Source organism: Anarrhichthys ocellatus, unplaced genomic scaffold (assembly GCF_004355925.1).
Source record: "Anarrhichthys ocellatus isolate YVR2014 unplaced genomic scaffold, GSC_Weel_1.0 scaffold65, whole genome shotgun sequence".
In the NCBI taxonomy this organism is placed as follows: Eukaryota; Metazoa; Chordata; class Actinopteri; order Perciformes; family Anarhichadidae; genus Anarrhichthys; species Anarrhichthys ocellatus.
Window position 1 is genome coordinate 1,726,555 of NW_022280095.1, and position 26,115 is coordinate 1,752,669.

General features: G+C 41.9%; 2 protein-coding genes across 4 annotated transcripts in view; both read right to left on the reverse strand.

Moving 5' to 3' along the window:
- The window catches only part of dclk1a (doublecortin-like kinase 1a), a 43,510-nt gene extending 26,012 nt beyond the window's left edge, over nucleotides 1-17,498 (reverse strand). The window contains exons 1-4 of one of the 3 annotated variants that reach the window (XM_031872607.1): nucleotides 17,289-17,498; nucleotides 16,322-16,717; nucleotides 15,161-15,510; nucleotides 1,722-1,821 (exon numbers count right to left, since the gene is read on the reverse strand). In XM_031872607.1, coding sequence (XP_031728467.1) covers nucleotides 1,722-1,821; nucleotides 15,161-15,510; nucleotides 16,322-16,682 — 811 coding nt within the window. In that variant the 5' untranslated portion in view covers nucleotides 16,683-16,717; nucleotides 17,289-17,498. The other 2 variants (XM_031872610.1, XM_031872606.1) reach the window with 2 other exon arrangements.
- Nucleotides 17,499-20,714: 3,216 nt separating this feature from the next.
- On the reverse strand, nucleotides 20,715-26,080 carry ccdc169 (coiled-coil domain containing 169). Its single transcript, XM_031872716.1, has 8 exons — nucleotides 25,343-26,080; nucleotides 25,182-25,264; nucleotides 24,898-25,008; nucleotides 24,510-24,550; nucleotides 23,009-23,107; nucleotides 22,410-22,463; nucleotides 21,833-21,909; nucleotides 20,715-20,971 (listed from the first exon to the last, which is right to left on the reverse strand). The coding sequence occupies exons 1-8, from the start codon at nucleotides 25,417-25,419 to the stop codon at nucleotides 20,791-20,793; spliced, it is 723 nt and encodes a 240-aa protein (XP_031728576.1). The 5' UTR covers nucleotides 25,420-26,080; the 3' UTR covers nucleotides 20,715-20,790.
- Nucleotides 26,081-26,115: the final 35 nt, after the last annotated feature.

A 26,115-nucleotide genomic window follows, 5' to 3' on the forward strand; every position in this document is an offset into this window, starting at 1 on the left:
TGAAGGCCATAAAAGATAAACAGGGTGTCTCCTCTCACTTCAGAAAATAAAATGTTAGCCACAATTGGTGGAGCCCATGTGACCTTGTCAAACCATTATGAAGTATTCTGCCATGAAATGCAGACTTGTACTTTAAATGCTTCAAGAAAATAGCCTTTATATCCTTCAAAGCAGACACAAACACAAACAGCAGGGAAAACAGAGGACGTGGTTGCTGTACTGAGAAGAAGATAACAAAAAATGATATAGTGGAGGCAGCTAACCATTATAGTTTGCAAATGAAAAAAGAGTAGTGGGAAAGAGAGGGAGGAAAAAAGAGAAAGAGAGACAACAAGGGGAAAGAGGGGAAGGATGGCGACCCAGGTGGGATGAATATTGTTTAATGGATGAAGGGGAAACAAATTAATTGAATAAACCTTTGAACAAAAGCCAGAGCACACTAACTCATGTAGCAGACAGGAAGCAAGATGAGAGGGTGAGAATACAAATGAGCACTAAATGGCAGGAGTATTCAGACGGCGATGCAGAGGTGGGGAGACAGACAGAGAAACACAGATGGGTAAAGTGAGGACAGGACGTCTCCTCAGCAGACCTTGGCGGGGAGACTGGCAGAGAAGAGGAAGAGGAACAACGAGGTTAGACGATGGCTTAAGTGCAGCAGAGGATAAGCGAGGAGGAGTGGAGAGAGACAACAGAGCGTAATAAACTGGACAGCCAACACAGACCTCTGCCACCTGAACCAGAGAGACATGTCTGTACAGAGTAGACAAGGACTACTGTGAGACTGAAAAGATGTGATGGATGTGGATAAACAGAGAGAGAAAGAAAAAATAAGTCACCTTGGAGAGTAAAGATGATTCAAATTGACTCAATAAAAATTCAACAAATAGAAATAAAATGAAAACTAGTGCACATTTTTACATGCATTTCCTTTTTATTTAATTTACTGTGTTATAATTAATGGGAAAAAACATACTTATTACGCTTTTGTCTTTAATATCTGAATTGTCTTAAATTGTGACTTTTCCATGTCGCATTAAAATGTTTTTCATTTAATTATAACACAAAATATACACACAAAATAAGGGAATACATATAGCGATGTGTATTGTATTCCACATTATATCTTAGTTTGATTTGTTTTCATTTAATAATTTAAAATCTTTCATATTTGGCTAATAAACAGAAAGTAGCACATTGATTTGGCCTTCATACACAGTTATACAATTTGCTACCGTACTAAAATAAAAGGGTTGTAGGGTAATAAAGTTTCTCGATTGATAAGGGTTTTAAAAACAAGAACTTGCACACAAACATCTTAATGAATACATTATAGTCTGAACTTGGAAACAGGAAATGGAAGATTTGTCAATTACAAGAAGTCCTGCAGATTCATTTTTTGAGAAGTGTGGCAGCGTGGACAACCTTTTAATCATCAAAATGTTGCCGAATGCACTGAACTAGAAGGTAATGTAAAACCACATTCTTGAAACTAATACTCCCTAATTTTTAGAATTATTGAAACAACAGAATAATGTATCACAAAAAGTCAACTATTTTATCACAATGTGATTGCAATAAATGATCAAATGCTCAACTCCAGAAAACAGCATGCAAAAACAACAACATTAAGAAAACACAGCTGGGGGCAGGAAGAAATAATGGAAGTCAGATGTGAAATGTCAGCATGGAAATGTCAGACCACCTACTAGTAGCCTCACCACTCTCATCCAACATCAAGTCGTCTTGGTAGCGGAACTTCTCCGGTCCACACGCCACAAAAACGTCCTCATCGCCAAAGAAGTCTTGCAGACATGACACCTGGGAACAAAGACACGCGGATGAGTTCAATCATTTTTTATTCAACATTAAATTCACTTCCAAGTCATAATGCAAGTCAATTGAGCACACTTGCTCTTTTTCACTCCAGTGGCATCGTTCTACGTTTAGGGGCTGAATGCCTTGTTCAAAGAAAACCTCAACTGCTCATTTTGTTGACGGAAAGAAGAGGTTCATGCAGCAACAGTTTCCCAGCTGGTCGGCAGATTTATAAACGACAATTCTTGAGTTAGACTTCTATCTTCTTTACTTCAAAGCTACTGATGCTCTGCACAAGTATACACTACATACTAGAAGAGATACACTAACACACTGCTCTGAGCATGCTCACAACATTGACTTTCCCTTGACATGCACTGAGCCCAAGGACACAGATAAGGAACACCAGAGGAGTCTGTCTGTGCATGCTTGTTGTTGTGAGTCTGTGAATATCCGTGTGCATGCCTCACATGTCCCCCGAGCTCCAGCACGGTGTTGTTTCTGCACTTTATCAGTCTTTCAGCGACTATAATGAGACCTTGCTGACTCACTAATTTGCTGATTCGCTGCAGCACCGGACATCCAGAGCGAGCAAGTGGGGGGTCTGTTCCCTGAGGACTAGCATCTTATGAATGGTAATGAGTAACAAAGGAAAGAAACTAAAAGACGAGGGAGGGAGGGAGCATTTGTGAGCTACACAAAGTGGTATGAGAGAAAGGGCATGAGGCAGAGAGGAGTTTAGAGATTAGAGAATTTAGAGATTACTTTTGAATAAGTACAGCGCTGACTCACAAGAATAAAAAACGCTGTCTTAATGAGTCGCTGTCATTCTTTGACAGACTCCATACTCTTAAGCTAACTTCAAACCTACAGTGCCATGCTGACAGGCACTGATTCATTCAATCATTCATACATCTTCAAACTAAGCTCTTAACATTCTTTCCACACAAGACATATGTTGTTTTAATCTATAAACTCACCCTTAATCAGCAATGGGATGTTTAATATGAGAAACGGGCTACGAAACACGCTGCTCTTCATTGTTTTCTATTTGATTAACTCAACAGCTAATTCCATGTCTGATCCAAACTCTGCATGATTTTCTCAAACAACTTTAATTACACCCCACAGGCTACCATCACATTTCAATCCCAAGCCATTAATATTCCAAATCATATCTCGCCATAGGCAACGGTAGTCAGAAAGGGATTTAAGGGAAGACAACAGTACTATGACGAATCTCCAACCAAAAACCTATTAGAAGCAATTACAATTTAGGCTGCATGCAGGTCTAGCACCGCCTGGAGTTAACACACAAACAAAAAGCTACCTTCATTGCCTTTTCATGGCAATTAACATCCAAGAATCCATTTAGACTCCTAATAGCCACAGATCAACAGCCCAAAAAGAGTCACAGCTGATATAACAGCATCATCAACGAAATACCCAATAAACAGCGAAGAGGCAGTTCTGTGTGTGTGTGTGTGTGTGTGTGTGTGTGTGTGTGTGTGTGTGTGTGGAGATGGGAGTCATACTCCTTTACCCCCCACGGTCTCTAAATGGACCGACGGGGGTACAAAAAACAAGTTTAATCTTAGACACAGACTCTCTGTGGAGAAGGGATCCATTTCATTTAACTTTTCAAATCAAGGCTTGTGTGTGTGTGTGTGTGTGCCTGTCTGCGTACATTCGAGCATACGTCACATGACAACATATGTTTCTGCACAGGCACATATGGATACGTGTGTGTGTGTGTGTGTGTGTGTGTGTGTGTGTGTGTGTGTGTGTGTGTGTGTGTGGAAGCGATATTATTCTAGTTTCATAACAGAGTGCATATTGCTTTGTTCCCTGACATCCCCTGACAGCGTGCTGGTGCTTATTTGAGGAGCGAGCGGCTCCACTTCCTAACAAGGTGGCAGTGATACAGATGCTGATGCTGTTAACGTTTGCCCAGTGAGTCAGCACTGATGGGTAGCCATGGGCACGTCAAGAGTGCTGTTTTGTTTAGGTTTTTTTTACTGTATTGTCACGTTATTTTCATTTTTATATTGATTGCTGTTGCATAGTATCTGTTGTTTTTCACTTTATCTGTTGGAAGCTTGTAGAAAAACTGGTTTTAAATACGATGTGTTCAAATGGAAGGGTATAATCATCCATTTTAAGCTTGTGGTCTTTTGAAAGGCCCATGACTTTTATTCACAGCAGGATGTGTGTTTGCTGCTGTGAGTCAGTCTGACCACGTCGTCAGGCCTCGGCTGCTGCTGCTGCTGCTGCTGCTACTGGAGTCAACCAAGAGGAGGTTGCCCAAAATGAGGTCCTTTGAAGCCGCTTTACCACGAGATAGAAACTGTAGCCCACCGGTCATGTCGGGTAAACAGGGAGGAAATAACACATGCAGAATATAATCAGAAGGATGAGGACAGAGAGAGTGGCAGTGTCTTTGTTTAAGGCAGCTTCTAAGCACTTTTAAGCTGAGGGTAAACTAATATGGAGCACCACACGAACAGATACTGTATATTGAGAGGGGTGTGAAAAGTATGGTTGCCATGGTGATAACGCCCTCCAGGCGTTGGTGCATGGCTGGTGCGTGCCACTGACTGCACAACGGGCACACTGTGATAGAGCTCCATCATTCATATTTTATCTACTATGTGCACGACACTCTACAGAACTGTGTCATTCACAGAAATCCACACACAGACACATGCAAGTGGCTCGTGGCCTGGTTTGTATCGAAATGCTCGTGCAGTATATGTCCAGAGGGAGAAGAAGAGCAGACAGATGGACCAAAGAATGATGGGGAGGAGACAGAGCTGGTAGAGGTGAAAAGAGAGTGGGGGGGGTCATCAAATACAGTCAACGATGAAACCAACTAGCCGAATCCCCCGAGTTAGAGGGGAAACAAACAGAGAGAGGGAAACGAGCAACAGAGGAGGGCATCTTTTCCTGACTGCCGCTCAGAGCCCTTCTCTGAGCCTGATGACAAAACACGCCGCTTTGATGTCTCTGGTGCTGCGTTCTCACAGAGAACCAGTGCGGTTACACAACATCCACCGCTGCTAAAACAAGGACAGGAAAAAACAAACAAAGAAACTGAGGAAGAGACGGACTAAAATAAGATGATGAGAAAAGAGCAGAGCAATGGGGAAATTGGCAATTTCATAACTCTGCCATCCCCTCTCACACATCTTTATTTACGTAGGAAATTAGCTCTAAGAAAGCACTTTTCCCCACTTTAAAAGGAACAACAATCAATTTCCTCAGAATTATTTTGGTTGAGAGAAAAACAGAATCAAGACCGCAAGAGCAAGACAGAAGTTTGACCGGTTTACAGACTGTGTCACATCTCACATGCCTGACAAACAATCATCTTCCCTTATTGTCTACTGCCAAAATAACTGACTATAGTGAATCATGGGGGGCAAAGGGGCATTTGTTATTAAGCTGGTTATAATTGTATTTATTTAGCTTTTACAACAGAGAGAGGTTTGTACAAAAATATATTACTTCACGAGATGTATCCTCTTATGACCATCATCTCCTCCTGAAAATCTGTTATACAACAAAATGATTGTTCATTGTGATTACTTCTCAGTAAACCCATTTATGAGCTCACTACGCCACCTAGTGGAGAATCACCAAACACCTACTAAAGTGTCTTTCTTAATAATATCCCTTGTTTTTTCTTCTTCTCTTTCTGTTTCTTTGAGATTAAATACATACATAAATAAATTACTCTATCTGCCCAGATTTTGGGCAGATACTGTGGTGCAAGTCATATCATTAGCACAACATTAGTGCAAAGGTGGATCGCAAACTGAGGTAGACAATCACTGCCGCCACATGGTGGCACTGTTAAATAACCACATGGAGTTGAGAGATTTACATGTCATTCAACACAACACAAATGCAACTGCAGTAGCACCAGAAAAGCAGGTTGATGGACAAGTTATAATGGTGTCGACTCACTAGACACACTAACCATCTGGACTTTAAATTGAGGATCAAACAGAAAGAGAGAGATAGGCATAGACAGTTCTATGCTATAAAATCTGAGCGGCTCTTAGTTTGATGTATGATTGATGGCGGTGAAGCTGCTGTGCAGAGTTTTTGTTTGGGTGCTCACACACACACACACACACACACACACACACACAAAATGAACATACTGTATGGTGAACACTATCTCATCTCACTTTTGATGAGAACACACAAACACATGGCCATACACAATCCTAGCTGTTATTTTGTAAGGACATACACAAATGACTATTCAGCTACAGACACTGAGCACCCCCGGTGGTGCAAAATCGTAGCTTTTTGTGTTCTGACAGTTCGTCTGGTTCTCGCCAGCAGCTCCTGTGAATCAGCTGCTGGGAACAATGATCAGTGACAACTCTGCTCACTCTGCTCATTTGGATTGTCTATTTCTGTCTCCCTGTCAGATTACAGATCTACTTGAGAACTCATCTGTCAGCTCCTCGCTTTTTAGTGGGAGTTTCTGACAGCCACTGTGTGGGGGAACATGTGTGTGTGTGCGTTTACCTTAATTAGTTAGTAAGTTACACTTAGTGCTGAAACGATCAATCGATTAGTTAGTTGATCAACAAAAAATGAATCGTCAACAATTTAAAAAAACGTTCAAGTCATTCACAAGGAATAATTCTAAATATTTCTTGGGACCAGCTGCTCAAATATGAGCATTTGTTACTTTTCTCTGTGTTTGATTGAGGATATTGGAGTACGGACTGCTGGTTGGATAAAACAAGACATTTGAAGACATTTCCACTGGTATTGGGAACATTTTTCACTCATTTTATAGACTAAACAACTCATCCATTAATCAAAAAATCATATTAATTGATAATAAAAAAAACATTAACTGCATCCCTGGCTACAATACACTGAAACAATTCAGTGATGATTGATGTAACTGTTTTTGCGTGTGAGTATTCTTTTTAAACTTGGTTTAACTGATAAGAAACAGAAGCATTTCTCTGAGACTAAAATAAACAGAAGACTAGAGAGACAGAAAAAAAAGAAAAGCGAAAAGGAGATTGGAGACTCAACCGCTAATCTCCTGTACCACAATAGATTCACAGTGGTTACACAGAGGACATGGTGAGGTCAACACTATCCTGCCCACAGAAAGACCACCTTTTGGAGGGACGAGCCGTTTCTGCACTCTGTCAGAGGAGATAAACTCAGAGGAGCTGTCCGCGGTGCTGAATCAACTGCAGCTGGCCGGCAGGGCACGTTGTGCTGCTCGGAAACACTAACCACGGAAAGAGACAGACAGATGGAAGCGGGAAGACAGGCAGACTGACAGAATAACAGACAGCCGTATTGATACAAGAGAAAGGGAGACAGAAAGAGAAAAGAATCTGTTGCAAATATGCAGAGCATCTGAGGTGAAGGACTGAAAAGGTGCAAAGATATGACAAAGCTTTAATATTTACATACCACTGTGTTGGGGCTGCAGCAGACACCACCAGTGTTTCAGAATTGCGTGCAGTATGTAGCCTAGGGGCGGGACTATAATCAATATAACTACATGGATTTGACATTTATTTGCAAAGAACAGAGCATTTTATGTTGTGGCAAAAGCTAAACATTACTGTCTTTAAATGACAGTCATCCTTTAGAAATTAGCAGTGCTTTGTTTGTTTTTAAACAGGTCAAAACATTTACAAGTCATTGAAGTACTGCACGTTCACAGTATGATTATATTGCCTTGTACTGTATTATTGTGATGATTGCATAATTAAAATGAATGGCACACGTCCACTTTTGAGGAAAGACATACACTGACATCCATAGAGCCCATAGACCAATCCGACCCCAGTGCAGCACTTAAAATATGCTGTCAGCTGGTGCTGGAGGCTCTGTAGGGTTACTTAGCACAAACAAATCCTTTGTCACTGTCAGGAACATATAGAGCGTATTCATATATATCTTCAGGAAGATTCTCATTCTCACTCTTGAAATTAAACTGACAAAATGCATTTTCTTATTTCTCTGGGAGAATTTAAGTAATCCCCTCTCAGACCTAGGGGAGACACAGAGTCACAGGCAGGCAAAGAGCCGCGCTGACTGACAAGAGAAAAGTTAGACAGAAATCAATCTGAAGGAGGCAAGAGGGAAGGATAAAAGCATCTGCACCCCTGAGGGAGAATTCGCACGCCGCATGACCTCCCGCTGCGTCAATCAGCACACTGCGCAGAGACAACTGACAGGGAAATGACAGGAAAGGCCGGGAAGCGAGGGAAGTCAGGAAGAGCTAAAAAAAAAAAATACAAATAGAGTTAAAGAGAGCAGCAGTGACATGAGGCTAACTGACTGTGCAGCGACCGAGTTGGCATGCTGGTGTTCACCTCAAACCAGCACAGCAGACTGGCTGCTCTCTTGCATAACAACTTATGTAACAGCTTCTGCTCTCCACAGGGTGAGAGGAAACTTTCTTTTTGAGCTGTGTTTCTCTCAGAGTATCTGAACGGAGCCAATCATGAAACGAAAAAAAGGAATTATGCAACGTTGTTCCAATAAGGACATAAATCGGATGCAACATCAGCCTCAACTTCCCTGCCTCTCCCCAGCCTTTTCCCTCCAGTTTTTTTAAGGTCTCCTCATCTTATTCCCATCTCTCTTGTCTTGTCTAGCTGTCTTGCTTTTATCCAACTCTCTCTCTCTCTCTCTCTGTCTCTCTCTCTGTGTCTCTCTGTCTCTCTCTCTCCTCTAACCTCATTCCTTCACTGGTTTCTTTCATCTCCCCCTTATTGATCTCTCTCCCCCTTTGAGTCTGTTGGCTTTAATCCATTTTCAAGGATGAGTGTGCATGCGTGAGCGTGAGCTTGTGTGTGCATACAGATATATTATGAGTGTGCTGGATTAAGGAGCTGAACTTGTAAATTCACAAGTTACTGGAGCGAGCTACTGACAGAAGAAGACATACATAATACTGAGTGAGGTGTCAGCAGGAGGTGGTTGAGTGAGTGACTTTGTTTCTTAGTTTAGTTAGTTGACTTCAATATAAGAATTAGGGCGGAAACATCCTGCTGATTAGCCTTTAGATGTTTGGTTTTGGTTGACCAACAGTTCAAGAGCTAAAGATATATAAAAACAACAAATATTCACATTTGACAGACAGGAAGGAGGGAATGTAAGTAAGACGAATCACTCGAATGATGAGCCTGTTTGTAAAGTAGTTTGTAAATCAAACTGTTTTGATTATGCAGTACATTGACTGTACATTTGAAAACTGACAAATTTAAGTACAATACAAGGTACCCTTAAAAAGTCCATCATGCAGATTAAAGTGAATTGATACTAACAAAGACACAAATAGGTATTCATGGCTAGAAGAAAAAAATAATTCTGTGGACTGTGGTGAGTAGCCTCTGATGGCAGCTCAGAAAACAGCAAAAATACATCAAAAAATATTGAAAAAACTAAGTACTAGCTATTAAGAATTTTGTTTTGAGGTAGATAGTTTTTTATAGTTTAGTGTATATATATATATAAGATGCAGGGGTTTTCTATTACTTTAAAATGGCAAAATACAAGAATTCTGCTATGTAGTGTATCAAAGTGGGACATTACAGTACATTACATTTTAAGAGTGTCCAACTTCTAAGGTATATCTTAGCAAACAATTCTGCCTTCTAATTGGCTTGGAGGAGCATTACTCATTCTATGTTTACAACCCTTCTCAGTGCCTCCCTACCCGAGTCACAATCAAACAAAAGCTCTGACGTTCGAGATGTCATGGTCCCGCTCTTTAAGCAACTAAAAGCACGGGGCTGGAACACAGTCTTTCAAAAGCAGAGTCGGTTGAGAGAGATTAGAGAATGAGTGAGTCATGAAGTGCATGAGTCAGACAGTGTGTGTGATGAAGTTGTGGTGTGACTAGGTTCTCAACAGTCTGCCAGTGCTGGAAATGTGTGCCATCGATCCTAATTTGGCAGCAGGTCCTCTGACTACAGACAGCCCTCCAATCTGCTACAGTCACCCTCTGCTGGTAAACAGAGACACACAAGCTAACTGACAGACTGAAACAGAGGCAGACCGACAGACTGAGAGAAAACCAATGTGAAACAACACGTCCCGTTTACACACAAAAACAGCACTTTAATCATACGATTTCTACAAGCCATGTATCATCAATGTCATTCACTGCAAATATAATTTACAGTAGCGAATACACAGTATACTAGGTGCATGACACACATTCACACACTCCCCCCTACACACACACACACACACCATGCTGCTGCTGAGTAGCTGTGACTCAGCAGATCAGCAGGAGCAGATGGACTTTGCTTCCCACAATCCTCCTCTGCAGAAAAACAAAGTGACATCATCAACACACATTCCAACAAGTAAAGATGAAGAAACAGCTAAATTGCTTGGAATATATGAGCAGAACATAATCCCTGCCCTTCACAGAGCACGCAATGTTTTCAAGTGGCGTTGCCATAGCACCCTCTCTACAGTCCCTGCAGAGCTGGATGCAGTCCAAATTAGGAGAAAAGACGACGGGGTGAGGGCAACAAAACTAGGAAAAAGTGTGAGACAAACTGTGAAAAATGAAAGGGGGCTAGAAAACAAAGCCAGCATAGTGTGGAAGAGGGACACACAGAGAGACAGAGAGGGGGGGAGGAGAGATGGAGAGACAGAGAGCGGGGGAGAGCGAACGATGCCATATGTTGCAGCTCTAGGATTTGGGGGTGCATGCTGAGTGTGCTAATTAAATGAGAACTAAATAGCCATAAAAACAATGGCATGTTGACAGCAAGAGACAGACAGACTGAGAAAAATGGATCAAAGGAAGGTGAAGAACGAAGTTCAGAGGAAGTATGGACGGCTGATGGAAGTGAAGAGTGAAAATCTGTTAATAGGAGGAAAAGTAAACATTGCATAAGAGGAGAAATAATGATGCAGATGGAGAGAGAAGCAGAAACAGTAATGGGCGGAGATAAAATGAAAAGACAATAGGAGGCTCAGAGAGAAGGAGGCTGCAGAGAAAACACAAGATAAAAAGATATTAAAAGTTCTTAAGCCTTGCCAACAAGGAGAACAGGCCAACAATGCAGTTTGAGAAGTGAGAGCTGCACTGCAGATAGTGAACAAGTGGTTCTTCCACACTCTACTCCTACATAAAGCCTCTACTTAACATGGACCGTTTAATTAGTGTGAAAACATGCCACGGTACTATGGGTGCCATATATAACGAACGGACGGAAAATAATGCTTGTCAGAAAAGGGCATTAAGTCTGAAGTAACCTGTTTACATTAGGAATGTTGCTACGAGGACGGATCACATCAAGTTGAATGGCGAGGAACATCATAAGCAATGGCAGAGAGCACTTTAGAGCATGAGAAAACAAGCCGATCTAACAAGGTCGATTCATCAACACAAGTTTCGGGCGTGTCAGTCCAAAGAAAGGTAAATCATTTGATATGGCGAGAAGATAAGTCTCACAACTCCTGTCAACATACTTCACACACAAATAATATGCCCCAAAAAACAAGGATACACCTTAACAGTCGTGCAAAATAACTGGTATTAACCAGGAAAAAATGTTTGGCATTCGGATCAATTGACAGTGTTGTGTAAGCCCTGTATTTTTGGCATGTGTGGTCAATGTGGGAATGGTACCTCTTGCCCATGCTAAACCCACTGAGATACAAAGGAGCTCATTAATGAGATACTCAAAAACAGAAGGCAACCAACCTTAGACGACTAAGTGGCATCGCTTCATGCACTGGTTGATAATCGCCTACAGTTAACGGCTAGTGATGCATGAGCAGAAATCTAGATGAGTCCGTTAAAAAGAGTGTGTGTCACTATCCGTGCCTAAGTGTGCGTGAGCCTTGCAAGACTCAAGGCTGTCAGCTGGGGTCCGACATTGTCTGCCTGTGTGCATGTCTGTGTGTGTTTGTGTAAACAGAGCTTACGTGTATTAATAGGCCAGCAATGTCCACGTTCTAAGCCACTTACGGGTCGTCCCTCTTCTTGATCGGACCAATGCAGCTACACCATCGCACCATGCTACTGTATGACATCACAGCGGGTCGGACGGTTCCTAAGCAACTAGATGAAATCATCATAGAAGCCGGCCAAGGTGAAGAGCTGGCTGAAAATGATGAGGTTGTGGTAACCTCAAAGGAGAGGGGACTGAGCAAAACATATCAGCCATCATATACAGTGAGACCTGAGACAGTGGCAGAATCAACGGTGGGGGGGGGGGGACTTGATATACTCTTCCTCACTTAGTCGGTCACATTACAGACGGAAAGACGATATCCAAAACGATCACACTAGAGTAAGCTCAGGGAAAGCAGGCAGAGCATAGGGCGCGTATCAGATGCTCACAGAGACTTGTTCACAGCCTGTCATATGTCGTCTCCTCTCTATCCGCATGTCATTATCAGTTCTCCCAGAATATTGCCAGATAGGAGATGCTGTAACAGTGCTAACAAATATCAAAACCTTTTTTTCATAGCAAATGGGCGTATAAACTGGGGATTTTTTTGGTACTGACTGAAATGTCTTCGTAGCAACGATCAAGTGCTGCAAGGTGGAATTGAATGCATGACAAGACTTGGAGTCTCATTTTCATATATACGACATATATTATATTCTGTATTTCATTTGGGGAAAGTTTTTGTAAGGCTGCTTGTGTTTGGACATTTAATGTTTGAGAAGTTTGGGTCCCTTTGTAAAAGAAAAAGATGGATTTGTCCGAAATACGCTCCTGAAAGCAAGGTATCACAAACAGTAATGTTTTGGTATCAAAATTGAAACCCAGCGATTGGCAAGAGAATAGAAAAGCCCCAGTGCAGATGTGTACACATAAGCACACACATAAATGAAAAGGCATAACAAGCAGATCTGTCTGCTTGTTATGCCAGGTCTCGTAGGCTGTCGCAATCCTTGAGAACTATTGGAGAAGAACTATCTGGAAGAATATGGCTTTGGGGATGTGCACATGCATCCTGCCTCACTGTCTCTGGCCTCATTACAAGGGTTAATGAAAGCAAGGAGCCTGAGCTCTGGTGCTCAGATGCTCAGACGCTCTCTCTCCGGGCTCTGCTGGGACTCAACGTAACTGGCAGTCAGGCCCAGAAACCTACTTCTGCCGTAGGCTCAATGACTGACACAGCTCAGCTGACGCCAGAAGCCCACGCACAAAAATACATGTACGCACACATGCATGCAGATACACTTAACCCTTAAAGTAACCTTATCCTGGTGCGCACTCAGGTAAATTGCATTTAGCGAACTCATATTCAATATTCAAGTGGTGTTAACATGCAGTGTGTTCACTTGTCATCATATCCCTCCTGCCTTGACTCCTACATATGTTATTGTTAGGCTTTTTGTCATTCAGATGTATTGACATAGTTTTTGTAATTAAGGTTGTATTGAGTTTTTTTGTTATACTAAGCCTGATTATCTTGCTCTCGTTCTGTGCAATGCTCAAGTTAACATGGATTAACCACATTTCATAGGGAGTTTAATTGTGCTACAAGCTTATCTATCGTGTTTTCTGAGACCTTTCACCTCTTCAGAAACAGAAGGCTGCTCAGGTCTTGTCCAGGATTTCCTCTTATGCACAAAAACACACATGGGCACTCCAAAAGTGCTCCGATCCAGTCTATTAACTACTGTCGATTCCCTTAATTCTCCACTTTTCTGTTCTCTTAATAACATAATCGCAAACCCTCCCACATGCATTAACCCACGCACGCATACATACAAAAAGATGAGAAGGAGTTGGTTCTGCACTCAGCCCAACCCAGCAAATTTGGCAGTGAGCGTGTTACCATGCCTACAGGTCCAATCAATATTGTGTCTAAAAATAGCATAACCATAATAGTCTTACTCCTATTAGCAGAGGGGTGAACTGGGTGAGAGCAGAGTTTATTGTGCAATCTCAAAGATAATCGGAAGCAAAGGTGACCGCAGAGTTAGCAGGTATTGTGCAAAAGCGTGAGTTTAATCCCCAACAGCAGGTTTGTCAAGGAAAGCCTGATTCTGCGATTGTATTGGCTGGTGCTGGGATCTAACAGCAGGTCAGGTCAGGAACTCTGGAGTGACTTCCTACTGGTTTAACAGTGGATCATTAAACAGACAGCATGGCTTCAGAGACAGGACGACACGCCAGTGCCAACACATGAAGATTAATGTTTTGAGGTGGGATTAATCCTAAAACAGAGTATTAAATGGCAATTAAGAATGAAAAACCCATAGGGCAAAGACCGTATTCATGAGGATGAGTCACAAATTGGCCATTTAGGAGATGATTACCACTGTGCAACACAAAATGGCAGGATGCCCTCAACGTCAAACGCAATCTGTTTCAAAATAATGGTGTCGTTCTGATGCTGCTGCCAGGGAAAAGGGTGGTTCTGGAATGCTTCATTCAATAAGTTGGAGCTTCGACATGACATAGAGAGAGGCACAGACTGGAGCACACAGACAGAAATTATGATGATGGGGGATGGCATGAGAGATGGAAAGGTGACATGGCGGCAAACAGGAAAAGACGAGAGCGCTAAAACATGTCACAAACATAACCAGAAACTCTGACATGCTGGCAGAGTCGCTGTCTTACTCTCTGTGCTTTCCCCTATTTGACAAATACACACAAACATGGATGTGTGCCAGCACAGACGTGGTGTGTTTGACTTCATTCAACTGCAGCAAAGGCCAAGTTCAGTGCTATTTCCACATTGATTTCAGTTGTGTCTGGAGAATACGTGAATGGGTCAATGCATATGTGTGTACAGCCCTGTTTTGAAGCGTGTTCTTTTTATAGCGTCTCCCTCTGCAGCTGAGAGAGGGAGCTGAATAGGTGGGTGGACTATCAAGAGGGCCGTGGACTGATTCGGAGGCAAAGCCCTGGCACACATTCGCTGCAGCGTAGTTGAGAACCCAGACTCCATTCATACATTTCTTTCATCTTTACCTTCTTTCGACCCCTTTCTGCCTATGTGTCACTCTTTCTCGTCACAGCTCTGGCTGCGAAGGGGGACACAAACGTTCTCTTATCATAGCAGGCTCATGGAAGACAAATGAGAGTGTGGTCATAAAATATTTAGCCATTGTGATCCTCCTATCAGCCTGTTGATCTGTATTTCCCCTTTCTAGCAACACCAATGCAAAACCACCACCTCAATGAAAGAAGTGTGGCTGTGAGTCGCTATGATTTCAAATCTTTATTCACATACAAAGACTCACTGTTATCTCAGTGTCCGGTCTATTTCTATTTGCTCTGTGACACTTTCAGTTCACTCATAGCTGATGATGTTGATTGTTTGGCCAAAGATTTCTCACCAGTTTGCCCTCCAGTGTGTAGATCTTCTTCACCACTCCGGAGTCAAGCTTGATGGCGTCAGTGATGTCGGTCAGGACTTGTTCGTAGGAATGGGCCGTCTTCTTGTTCAGAAGGATCCTCACAGCTTTGCGGGGCTTCACTCCGCTCCGCACCACTGTCACAAGCTTCGGACGTATGAAGTCCTTGATTTCGCGGCTCTCTGGGCCACCGGCCTTGGCGCTGCCCAGAGAGGGAGGCCCGCGGGAGGACGCAGCCGAGGCCTTGACGTTCACAGACCAGTTGGGGTTCACGTTTTTTGTGTAATCCAACTTTTTGTAAGCTTCGATGGAGCTGCACACGTAGCTGTCACCTGTTGGGGTAAAGGGGAGGAGAAGAAAGCAGGGAGGGGTTACTTACAGAAACATTGGAGGGAATTAGATGAGCTTCAGAAATAACAAAAAGGAATGAGAATCTCTAATGGGAGAGAGAGCAAATTGTGAAGAATATGACAGAATACAGGGAAGAAAGGTAAAGAAAGGAAGAAGGCAGATACACAGGCTAGCTTTTGCTCTGTGTAACATCTCGTAATCTAGCAACGGCTCTATTATTCCAGGAGTGGGCAGCATAATACATTAATGAATAGATTGAAAATTTAAAATATACTGATTTAGGATATTTTGCTGCCGGATTTCCTTCAAAGGCTAAATAGTGGCCACCACTTGTAGTTCTTCCCATGTCACTTCTTAGAGAGTAAAACAGATCAGGAGAGAGATAATCTGAGCCAAAACATATGTCTGTATCACCATATGGCCATCAAATGAGTGATAGGCCTATAATCTTCATAATAATCTAAAGCGTGCTTAGCCAGTATTATAGAGCAGTGGCAATAAATATCTTGGTGAGCCTTAAACCTGTAAATGATTGCTCACTTCACATTCCCCACAGTCTTAGGTTTGTTACTTTATTCTATACAAGAGGGAGGTGAGTAGGGAATGATCACTTGGCAGCTGACAGATAAGGCAGTGTTTGTTGTTTTAGAGGAAGAGATGCTTCGACACATTTTAGATTGGACTGCTCTGCTGATAAAGCCACGCGTCCAGGTGCATGAGAGGAACGGATGAACCTGCACATTTAAAGGGGTAGTCCCCCAGGTGTGGTGTAATGCCGTTGAGGCTACCCACCTTCTACCAGCAACTCAATATTGGTGATCTTCTTGCAGCCATCCAGGGTGTAGATGGTCCGGACGCCCTGTGGCAGGTTGACGTTGTCGGACAGAGAGCGGGTCAGGTCCGCCAGCAGGGCGTCAAAGGTCCGGAACCTGTCTGTGGAGATGGCGTATACTATCCCGTTGAAGTACCGGTCTCCGTTGCGGTAGAAACGCACCTTCTTGGCTCTCTTCTCCGTGGTCAGAGTCTTCAGGGTCCGGGTCCGGTACAGGCTGCAGTGGGCGCTGTGTGTTGGACTCGGCACGCCGTTCAACTTCGCACTGGACCGGCCGTGTCGTTGACCTTTGTCCCGCTCGTCGAAATGCTCCATCTCCATCGCGTTGCCGAGGCTCACAAGTACGGCCGTACTGTCTGGCAGGGACAAACAGGAGGATCAGGCCGCGGTGAAAAGTTTTCCTCTAACGAACAAAGTAAACAATAACAAGCGGTGCCGCAAAAAAGGAAGAAAACCAACTGGAGAGGTGCGGGCGGCTGGTAAAGGAGCCAGCCGGTGACCGTCAATGGTGCACTGTCTGAAAATAACTCCCTAATGACAGATTAAGTGCTCTTAAGCCGAGCAGTGGACAGCATGCCTCATGACGACTCACACTGTCAGTCACAGTGCGCCTGAGTTGTCCCGAGGCGCAGATGGATGCAGAGAGATCGGTAGTCACGAATCAATAACAGCCTATCAATTGTCCTCTTTATGAATAATCAGAACGCGCAGTCGGACGACCAGCAGCCGGGAGTCAATATAAAAGTGCGACACCGAAATAATTAGCACTTCAACAAGGATTCAGATAAAGACATTTTACTTTCTTGTCTGCATATCAAGACGCGTCAGTCGTTAAGAGAAGTGTGTTTTCAAACAACGCTGCAAATGACATATTAAAGTATGAATTGCTTTTATATCAGCTGATGATGAGCGCGTTGACAGCCTTACCTACGTGAGCAATTAACGCTTCTCTGACGGTCACCTCCAGTGTGACTGGTGCTTTATTTCCCCAGTAGATATGACAACAAAAAGAGTTCAGTGAGCTGGTCGCTGACACTGGATGCTGGTAACGTGTGGTCCTATCCTGGCTGCGGAGAGCCCCCCCTGTGCGTCCCTTTGTTGTCCGGTTGACTAGCCCCACCACCAAACACCAGTGTGCGCGTGTTTATGTGTGTGCGTAGTGAGCCAAGCAGAGGCTGGACTGGAAATGAACTAGGTAGGCAGCTGCTCCCCCCTCCCATTCTCTTTGCACCCACCTTCTCTCTCCTCCTCAACGTCACTGTCGTGATTTCCATTCAGCGCCCCCCACCCCTTATGTTAGAATGCAAACCCACGCTTCCCACTCGTGCTGGGGATGCTGCTGGTCCTGCAACCACCCCCAGTCCCGAAGACACGCGTCGGCCGGGGGGGGGTCGATCTTCCCTCTTTTATGACAATTTATTTTTCCTACCTTAATTGAGTATCTTAAATTTAATTTCACATATATGCTATGTCTACATGTTTGTGAATATGAATTACTTTATTAAGTATAACCTATATTTTGGTGTGTAGGCCAATCACATCTCATCAAAACCATGAGACTATAAGCACAGAGCAGCATTATGTTTAACCCACAACAACATTTGCACGTGAGATGTTATGCAACACACTTACTATAACATATACTCTAAGGGTCTCAAGGCAGCTACAACCTAAACCGTTCAATTCAAACTATGCAAAGCAGCTTTCAGAGTGAGCCAAATGCAGTGTGACAAGTATGATTTTTACCCAATCCCACGTATTTATCTTGTGTATAAAGACTCAATTTGAATTACATGTCTAAAAGATTTCAACATACTAAGTTGAGTCAAACAGGACTCCATAAATTGACATGCAGAAAGAGAGATGAGGGCTGGAGAGGATGCTGCTCTCTCATTGTCATAAGCTTGTTTCTTCTTATACCTCTGAAGTTTGTTTGCATGTGACGACAGGAAATAGGCTCTCCGAGCAATGGAAGTGATAAAGACCACTGACCTACATCCTGGCCTCCAGAGACCACCCATTTCTGTTCCATCACCACTCCCTGATGAACTGTACTGTATGTGTGTGCGTGTGTGTGTGTTACCCAGCATTGATCTGTGCCAGTGGTGGTGAAAGTTACGGCCCCATTCTCTTAAAATAGTGTTCCTATCATTGTATTAACAGGGGTTTAACAGGTGGAAGACATTGCTTTATGTGTCAAACATTTTACTGATTTAGAATGTAAAATGCTCACGTTCTTTGACTCACGTTTGATGCTTCTTTTAGACGGTCACATATCATAATACTTTCCAGTTCACTAATCCAGAACTTACATGAATATATCTGACATTTTAATGATCAAATACAGTGTGTGATTGCCTCTTTCTTGACTGCTTCCGTGCACAGACCTGCCTGTTTTACGACATGCACATGAATGCATTAGAATGTAAGAATGTAAGAAAAAAAAAAAGCTATTTCGGTGAGACACACACACACACACACAAGGACCCAGCGGGCATCACAAACTGAGAGCTGATCGGTGTTCCTGTCTAAATGAATCCTATGGGGAAACAGAGCACACATGAAAAAACGTGTCTTTACTTAACAGCACCGTGGTCTCATTTCAATTCTTAATGCATCAGAATTTGCAATTCAAATCTGATATTTGTCAGTGTCAACATGTGTTCATTCAACATAGGGACATTGAAATGGATGGATTTGAGCATTGCTGTGAATAAATACAGGCATTTCAGAGGTTAAAGCATGATTCAGTCTTGAGTGCAACTCTGTATGATATTGATTGAAATATGCTCTCTGCACCTGGAGCATGACTAGGCTTGTATATAAAGGGATAGAGAATTTTGGCATTTTTGACTAAGGCTATCAAAGTGCCTTTGGGGGCACATTTAATGTGGATCAGACTCATCTGCTGTCCCTCACAATAAATAACCTTTTCTCAGTGACTCAGTGACATTGTGACTCCAAAAGTTGTTTCAGAGACACTAAAAAAACACAAGAAAAGCACCACTTAGCACATCTCTGCTCACGCATTTTCGTGAAGAGAATGGTAATAAAAACAGAGATCATTCCGATGTGGATGGATGGACTGATGGTTTACATAGTATCTAAATAGTGTCTTAAATCTGTCTTAATTTCACAGCCCAAGAGAGAAATTTAAAAACCCACCCACTCAGACTGTTGACAGATGCTACTGTACAAAGATACGCAATCCATTCTGTCACTGCATCTTTATGCTACAAAACAAAGTCTGTCACTATGACACATCATACAGGTTTTAAGATAAGAGTATAACTCAAGACAATTCACATGCATATTTGGCTCACCCGTGCACATGAATGCACAATTGCAAACTAGTCTTTTATACACACACTTTGCATGTAATTGTTTGCAGCACACTGCAGTGAGTGCGGTGACTGGAGCATGGGCAGTGGTGTGACTTGTGGTGTTTTGACAGATACTGTAGTGATTTGTCACCGTGTTTCCCCTGTCAGCTGGAGGCATCTAGGTGGTTACTCTGTGGCAGTGTGATTCATGGGCCCGGACGCAGAGAGTTGTACTAAAACGAGCTTGTGCATGAAACGGAGAGAAAAAGAGGAGACGGGGGAGAAAGAGGTGGTAGAGAGTCGTGTGCTGTAAATGTGCTCACTCTTTCAGAGGGCAACATGGACCAGCCATCTTTAAATTAAGTCATTAATCTAAGACAAACAACCAGTCACTGCAGCACATGAATGGATCGCACACATGGTCCGCCAACTCTATCAGAAACATGAGTGGACCTGTAAAGGGAAAGTACACCCAAAAACACAATTAACACTGTGCAGTTCTAATGATTGTAGACAAGACATGAGACCATGCCTTTAGTACAGTACAGTATTATTTCAGTTCAGTTTTTAAGAGCCTCCACACTTCTTCACAAAAACAAATGAAAACAGCTTCTGGCAATAATTTCTATTCACTACTGCAACTCATATGGATACTTTTCCAACACCTACGTTTGTAAAGGTGGTCAGTGGGTGGGACGGGGGTGACTGGTTGCTCTGTGGATGAACTACATTCGGAGAGAGTGGTGGATGTGGTGTTGCTTACGTAATACAAGTCGTAGGAGTTGTTTTTGAAAAAAAGAAATGTAGTGACACAAGAAATGTCAGACTTGGCAGGCTTCTGGCACATTAGGAGATGGCCGTGCTGCCCTCGGAGCCTGTAATATTCCTCCTACATACTCTTTTTGCTGAAACAAAAAAACTTGTAAGGAAATAATAATGCCAGACTTAGAAATGTAACATGTTATACCACTGTATTCATCAATTGAAAAGGAACACTGAATAAAACAGCACTGACTGTGGCACATGGCTAAATAACCTTCCTCACAATCATCTTTTGAGAAATGTAAACAAAGTCAGATAACCTGTTTTTTTTAAAGGATTGTGTTTCAGGTAGTATACTTTAGTGTGGGTAACCCGCTTTCCCTCTTGGAATTATATTCTTCTTCCCTCTCTGCTGTTGCTCCACCACCTCCTCCTTCTTTCACACAATCTCCTCCTCCATCTTCTTCTTCTCTCTCTTTTCCTTTCTTAGAACCAGCCTCTGCCTTCCTGCTGGTCTGCCTCCCTCTATGCAATTAGAAAATATAGTTAGTTTAGCAGAAACATGCAACAGATACAAAATGTTTTCTATTAATGTGCTTCAGAGAGATAAAATAACACATTTCTCAATTCAAATCTTGCAACAATAGTATCAAAAGATACATCTCAGAATGTATTAATTTATTACTTCTGAGCTCATTTGTCCAGCATGATTACTTTATTAGCTGCAAATCAAAACAGTACACCAACTGCAAAATCAAGTCGGACTGCAAAGCCAATCAATATACACGGATACAAGGATACTATTTACTTACAGTATATCATGTAGTGAGCATAGTTTAAGAGTCATGGATGTCAATAAACTGATTTTAGTTTATCTTCTGCATCAAATGTTAAAATATTGGTTTCTCCTGTTATGTGATTTTGTCTCCCTTCAATTGGAGGGCATCCTACAATATCTTCCATAACAACTGGAGTTCCAGCATGAATGGTAAATAAAGATGTTGGTTAAAAGCAATATATGTACTTTTGCGGTTTTTAATTTGGTCATTTTAGTTCCATGTTTATATCGTACGTTGTGTATTTCATTGGGATCTGCCAATGGACTGCAGATTAATATTAGCTCTCTTGTAACTCTAAGACTAAAATACATCAAATGGCAGCATTTACTTCATATAAAATATTGTACTCGGTTCCTTACAAATAAATCAAGTAAAAAGTTATATATTTAATAAAAACAGCTGGTATCAAATTAACATATTCCGAGCAAACAGACAATGGTTACCCATGTGAAGCCCCTGATGTTCTTTTAGACTCAACAGTCATTTTTGAGATTGTTCACAGTTGATGTAATTGAATCCATCACTTGTAATGTTTTGTCTCACTGACCTCCTCTGTTTGCTCTCTGCTGCCCTCTGTGGCTGGGTGGAGTACTGTCTTCTTTGGGCTTCAAGGGTGGAGGACAGCTGTGTCAGAGGACAATTAATGAGTAATGACACCAAGTGCACTCCAGACACTAATATTGTTTATGGATGTAAGCAGATGCATGTGTGCTTTTTGTGTTTACGGCAGGCCTGAGCTATCAAATGCTGTCACAAGATTTGTTTGCGAAAATATTGAGGGAAAAAAAGTAGTTTCCTTGCAGCTGCGTCCGTTTGAGCCCTGCAGGAACCAGTTTTGTTGCAGCAATCAGACAGAAAGTCCTTGACTCACTTTGGTGGTTGAACAGACACTCAGCTATTATATAACAAGCGAGCGCAGCACTGGAGGATGAATGAGAAACCATAACTCGGCCTGAAACAGAAAAGCCAGGGAGCACGCCAGTCTGCACTGAATTATCCTTTAGTACAGTTTAACCATGACAGCTATTCTTCAGTGGGGCATACATTTAATTAGCGGTCAATCGGTTTGGTTTGAGAGCTCCTTGCTCGCACTACTGTTGACATGGATGAAAGAGAATGCTTACCTTAGCAATTTCTGAAAGGTATGCCCGCCTCTCATCATTGGTTTTATGAAATGCCTGGTATTGGAAAGAAACAGAGGGCCTTATTGTCACATTCCTCCTTTCATGGACAGCACTTGTTCCAACTGTCAGTAGTAATCTGTCTGCTCAGAGTGCAGTGCTTGTTATGCGTTCGCTGCCTGTGTGTATTATTTCAGGAGGTCTTCAGTGTTAATGAGCAACAGATTAGAACATGGATTACTGGCTGCGCATGCTGCGTGTTAAACTTTTATTCTACTCAATATCTTTCTGTTTGTTGAGCAGAACAATAAACAAAGAACAGAGACGCCAAACTAAGAGCATACCGGCCTGGTCGTAGCAGTACAGGACAAAGGTTAGGATTCAATTTTCCATCAATGGTTGTTAGAAAGAAAGAATGTAAAACATTCCAGCCAAATCTTTTTCAATCCTTTGCTAATGATGGTAATTTGTCTCTGAAATATGTAATACCTGGAACAAAATGTAAGCGGCTTGTCTGAGAAATGATAAAACTGGACCAGCAGACATTATGACCCTCAACAATACTGAACACAAAATGCCTCAAACTGAGCAGTGGTCCACACCTTTCCCTCCTGTTCGATTCTGCCACGACAGTCCATCAGCTGACTCTGCAGGTCAGACTTCTCTTCCGTCAGGAGCTTCAGACGCTGTCTCAGCGTTTCCTACGGCAAAGTGTTTCCATCAATTAGCAACATTCATAACAAAGAAGTTGCACTGCTGATGTCTAATTACAAATCAATAGAATTAAATGGTGCTTTCTACTAGGATTAAACAATAAGAGAATACTTCATGCAGAAATGATGAGCACAAAATGGTTTAGGCATTATTCAATAACCAGAGGACAGCAATGAGACTTGGTATATCTGAGTTTTGGAACAATAAGCAGCTGTTGTCAGCATTAATGAAAACCACTGTAATCAGTGTGATTAAAGACGCAGCATTATACGTTAAGCATATTTATGCATTATACCTGTACGGTGCTCGATCAGCCAATTGCTGAGTATTTCATTAATAATGAAATGTTACAGTCAGGGGTGGAAGAAGGATTCAAATTATTTATGATATCCATCAGTTTTCTTATAATCCTTGTCTGTTCCTGTTCTCTTGTACACCTAGCAGGCTCATAATTATGAGACTGTGGTCCATCATATGCAGATGAATATGCGTTGTCCACCTCTTAGGTGTCAAAACTAGCATGATGACACTAGTATGATGCTGCAGAATCTGTCGGTGAAATGTTCAAGCTTCTTTCTTGGGAGCTGTAGACACTATGACATGCCATTAAAAATAAAATCCATATTCTTCTCACATACTAATGTCTAACGTCTAATTTACTGTCATGCTCACAGTTCGTAAGGGACAGTCACTCCTTGGAATCAAGAATGAGCATCTGTTAGTTCTGCCTTAAGGCACACAGATCCATATTGAGACTGCATTGTACAACCTTTTAGTGAGTGTTGTGCATTCATGTGTGCTAAAGCATTGTAATTAGCGTGCATTACTCTCCCATGGTTTGTAATCCTGTGATTACAGTGCTGTGATTAAACTGTGGTGGATTCAGCCTGCATCAGCGGGAGGATGGACAGCAGCTGGTGTTACAATCTTGTCTGTCCTTCCTGCTTTCTCCCCTCATTCCCCATTTGTTTGTTAACCCTCATCCTACCAACATATTCAACATACAACGACTGGGGTACCGACAAAAATAAACTACTGTAAGAAACAAAATGTTAACTTATTTCTTCTCAAAAAAATATTACTTTAATTAATGTCATCGAAAGACAAAACAATTGATGTATTCATGAATACTGCAAAGGCTGCAATTGGTTGCTTTTGACCCCCAGGACTCCAACACTTTAGTATTTAAAACTATAATTTTAAAAAGCACTCATTAGTTATTAGGAACAAAAAAAATTGGAATGATAGAATAAAGCACCTGTGAGATATGACACAAAAAAGTATACCTCTGAGGGTTTGCATTTGAAAAAAGAAAAAACTCTGATGACACCAATACCACAAGACAGAAAAGGAAAAAGCTCAGTAGAAAATGAACATGTTTGCACTCACTGCTGACATGTCATCATAGGATCGGATGGAGGCCAATCGATCTGTGAAAAAACAAGAGTGTGTGTGAGCAATATGTGTGCATGCTTTAAAACACATACTTGCTTGAGAGGGGTGAATATATCACAGTGAACATTGTTATTTTCATACGCTACAGTTGAAAGATTGAGACAGAGGAACAGCCCTGAGCTGCTTCATGTGTAGATCTTGAGCTTGCCCGAAAGTGGTTTTAGGATTTAAAATAATCACTAGGAATGTATTGTATAGTCCTCTGAGGTATGTAACTGCTGTGAACAGCTTGATTTGATGTGTACATATTCAAATAAAAACCGAACAAATGAACTTACAGCATTAAACCCCTTTGAACGCGGTCACTAGCCTGTGAACTCACCCATGGGGTTTCCTCGTAGGTCCTCCAGTCTCTCATGAATGAGTGACATCTGTCTGTCCAACTGTCCATTTAGCTCGATCTGTGTCTCATACCTTGTCTTCCACTCATTTCCTGTTAGAGAATAAGCAGAGGAAGCTGTCACACCATTGTCTCATTAGGGACATTACAGTGCTGGGCTGAAACCAGTGGATTGTTGGGTAACATCTGGCCACTGTAGGTGAAGGTGACAGATATATAACTAACGTTATATAGAAGGAAAAGAAAAACACTTAAAGGTTACTAACCTTCCCCGTCAACACTGTGCAGTCTTTCTTGCAGTTCGCACATGGTACTCCGCAGATCTGACACGGACTCTTCAAGCATCTCTCTGTTTTTGGAGGGTTAGAATAACATTTAATCTCCTCGATAGCTTTGTAAGCGATGCATGTATTTCAAACAAACTTACTTAATCTCCCTCTCTTGCTCAAGTTCTGCTTGCAGGCGTGCCAAGTCGTATTTGCTGTAGTCGCTATCTCCAGTCATGTTTTTAGAAAAACTGAGATCAACCGAAGAAAAGTTTGTGCCTCGCAGTGTCCATGGAGACCAGTGTTTCCGGTTCGTTCGGGTGGCCTCGGATATAATGGCGCAGATCAGCGGGGGATTTAAAAATAAAGACCTCTTTACGGTTTAATACGATACGAATAAATGTGCAAATAAATAACTCGTTAATGATATTCGTCACATAGTGATTTTCGCGCTTAATTAGACATTACATTTACTTCTGTATACCGAGCTCTTTATTCAACAGGAAACATTAACGACCTATAAATGTTAATTGAATTTATCTCGCAGATTATCTTATTTTAATTGCAAAAACAACAGCACGTGTGTAAGAAAGATAACTGATAATTTGTTTTGTCCATCTACACCTTTTAAGAAACATCCAATATAAAAAATGAATCTCTGGTTATCATGGTTAAAATGTACAGTTTATATATTGATGTACAACATTTGTGTGCTTGGCATTATTATTGCACTTTCATACAGATGGAAGTGGTCAATATGTAAGTCTTCTGTTTACTGCTAAACTACACAGATTTTGTTTTGTCATACAGGCTGTAAAATATAGACAAAATATATACATATAAATACATCATGACAACCTAAAATACTATCACAAAAAAGGATGCATGTAACACAAAACAATGCAGCCAACACCTAAATATATATAACTTTAAT

Coding starts and splice junctions, on each gene's coding strand:
- ccdc169 (XM_031872716.1), bottom strand. CDS start 25,419: ATGACTGGAGATAGCGACTACAGCAAATACGACTTGGCACGCCTGCAA. Junction 25,009..25,181: donor GCACAGTGTTGACGGGGAAG/GTTAGTAACCTT, acceptor ATTCTCTAACAG/GAAATGAGTGGAAGACAAGG. Junction 24,551..24,897: donor CCTACGAGGAAACCCCATGG/GTGAGTTCACAG, acceptor GTTTTTTCACAG/ATCGATTGGCCTCCATCCGA.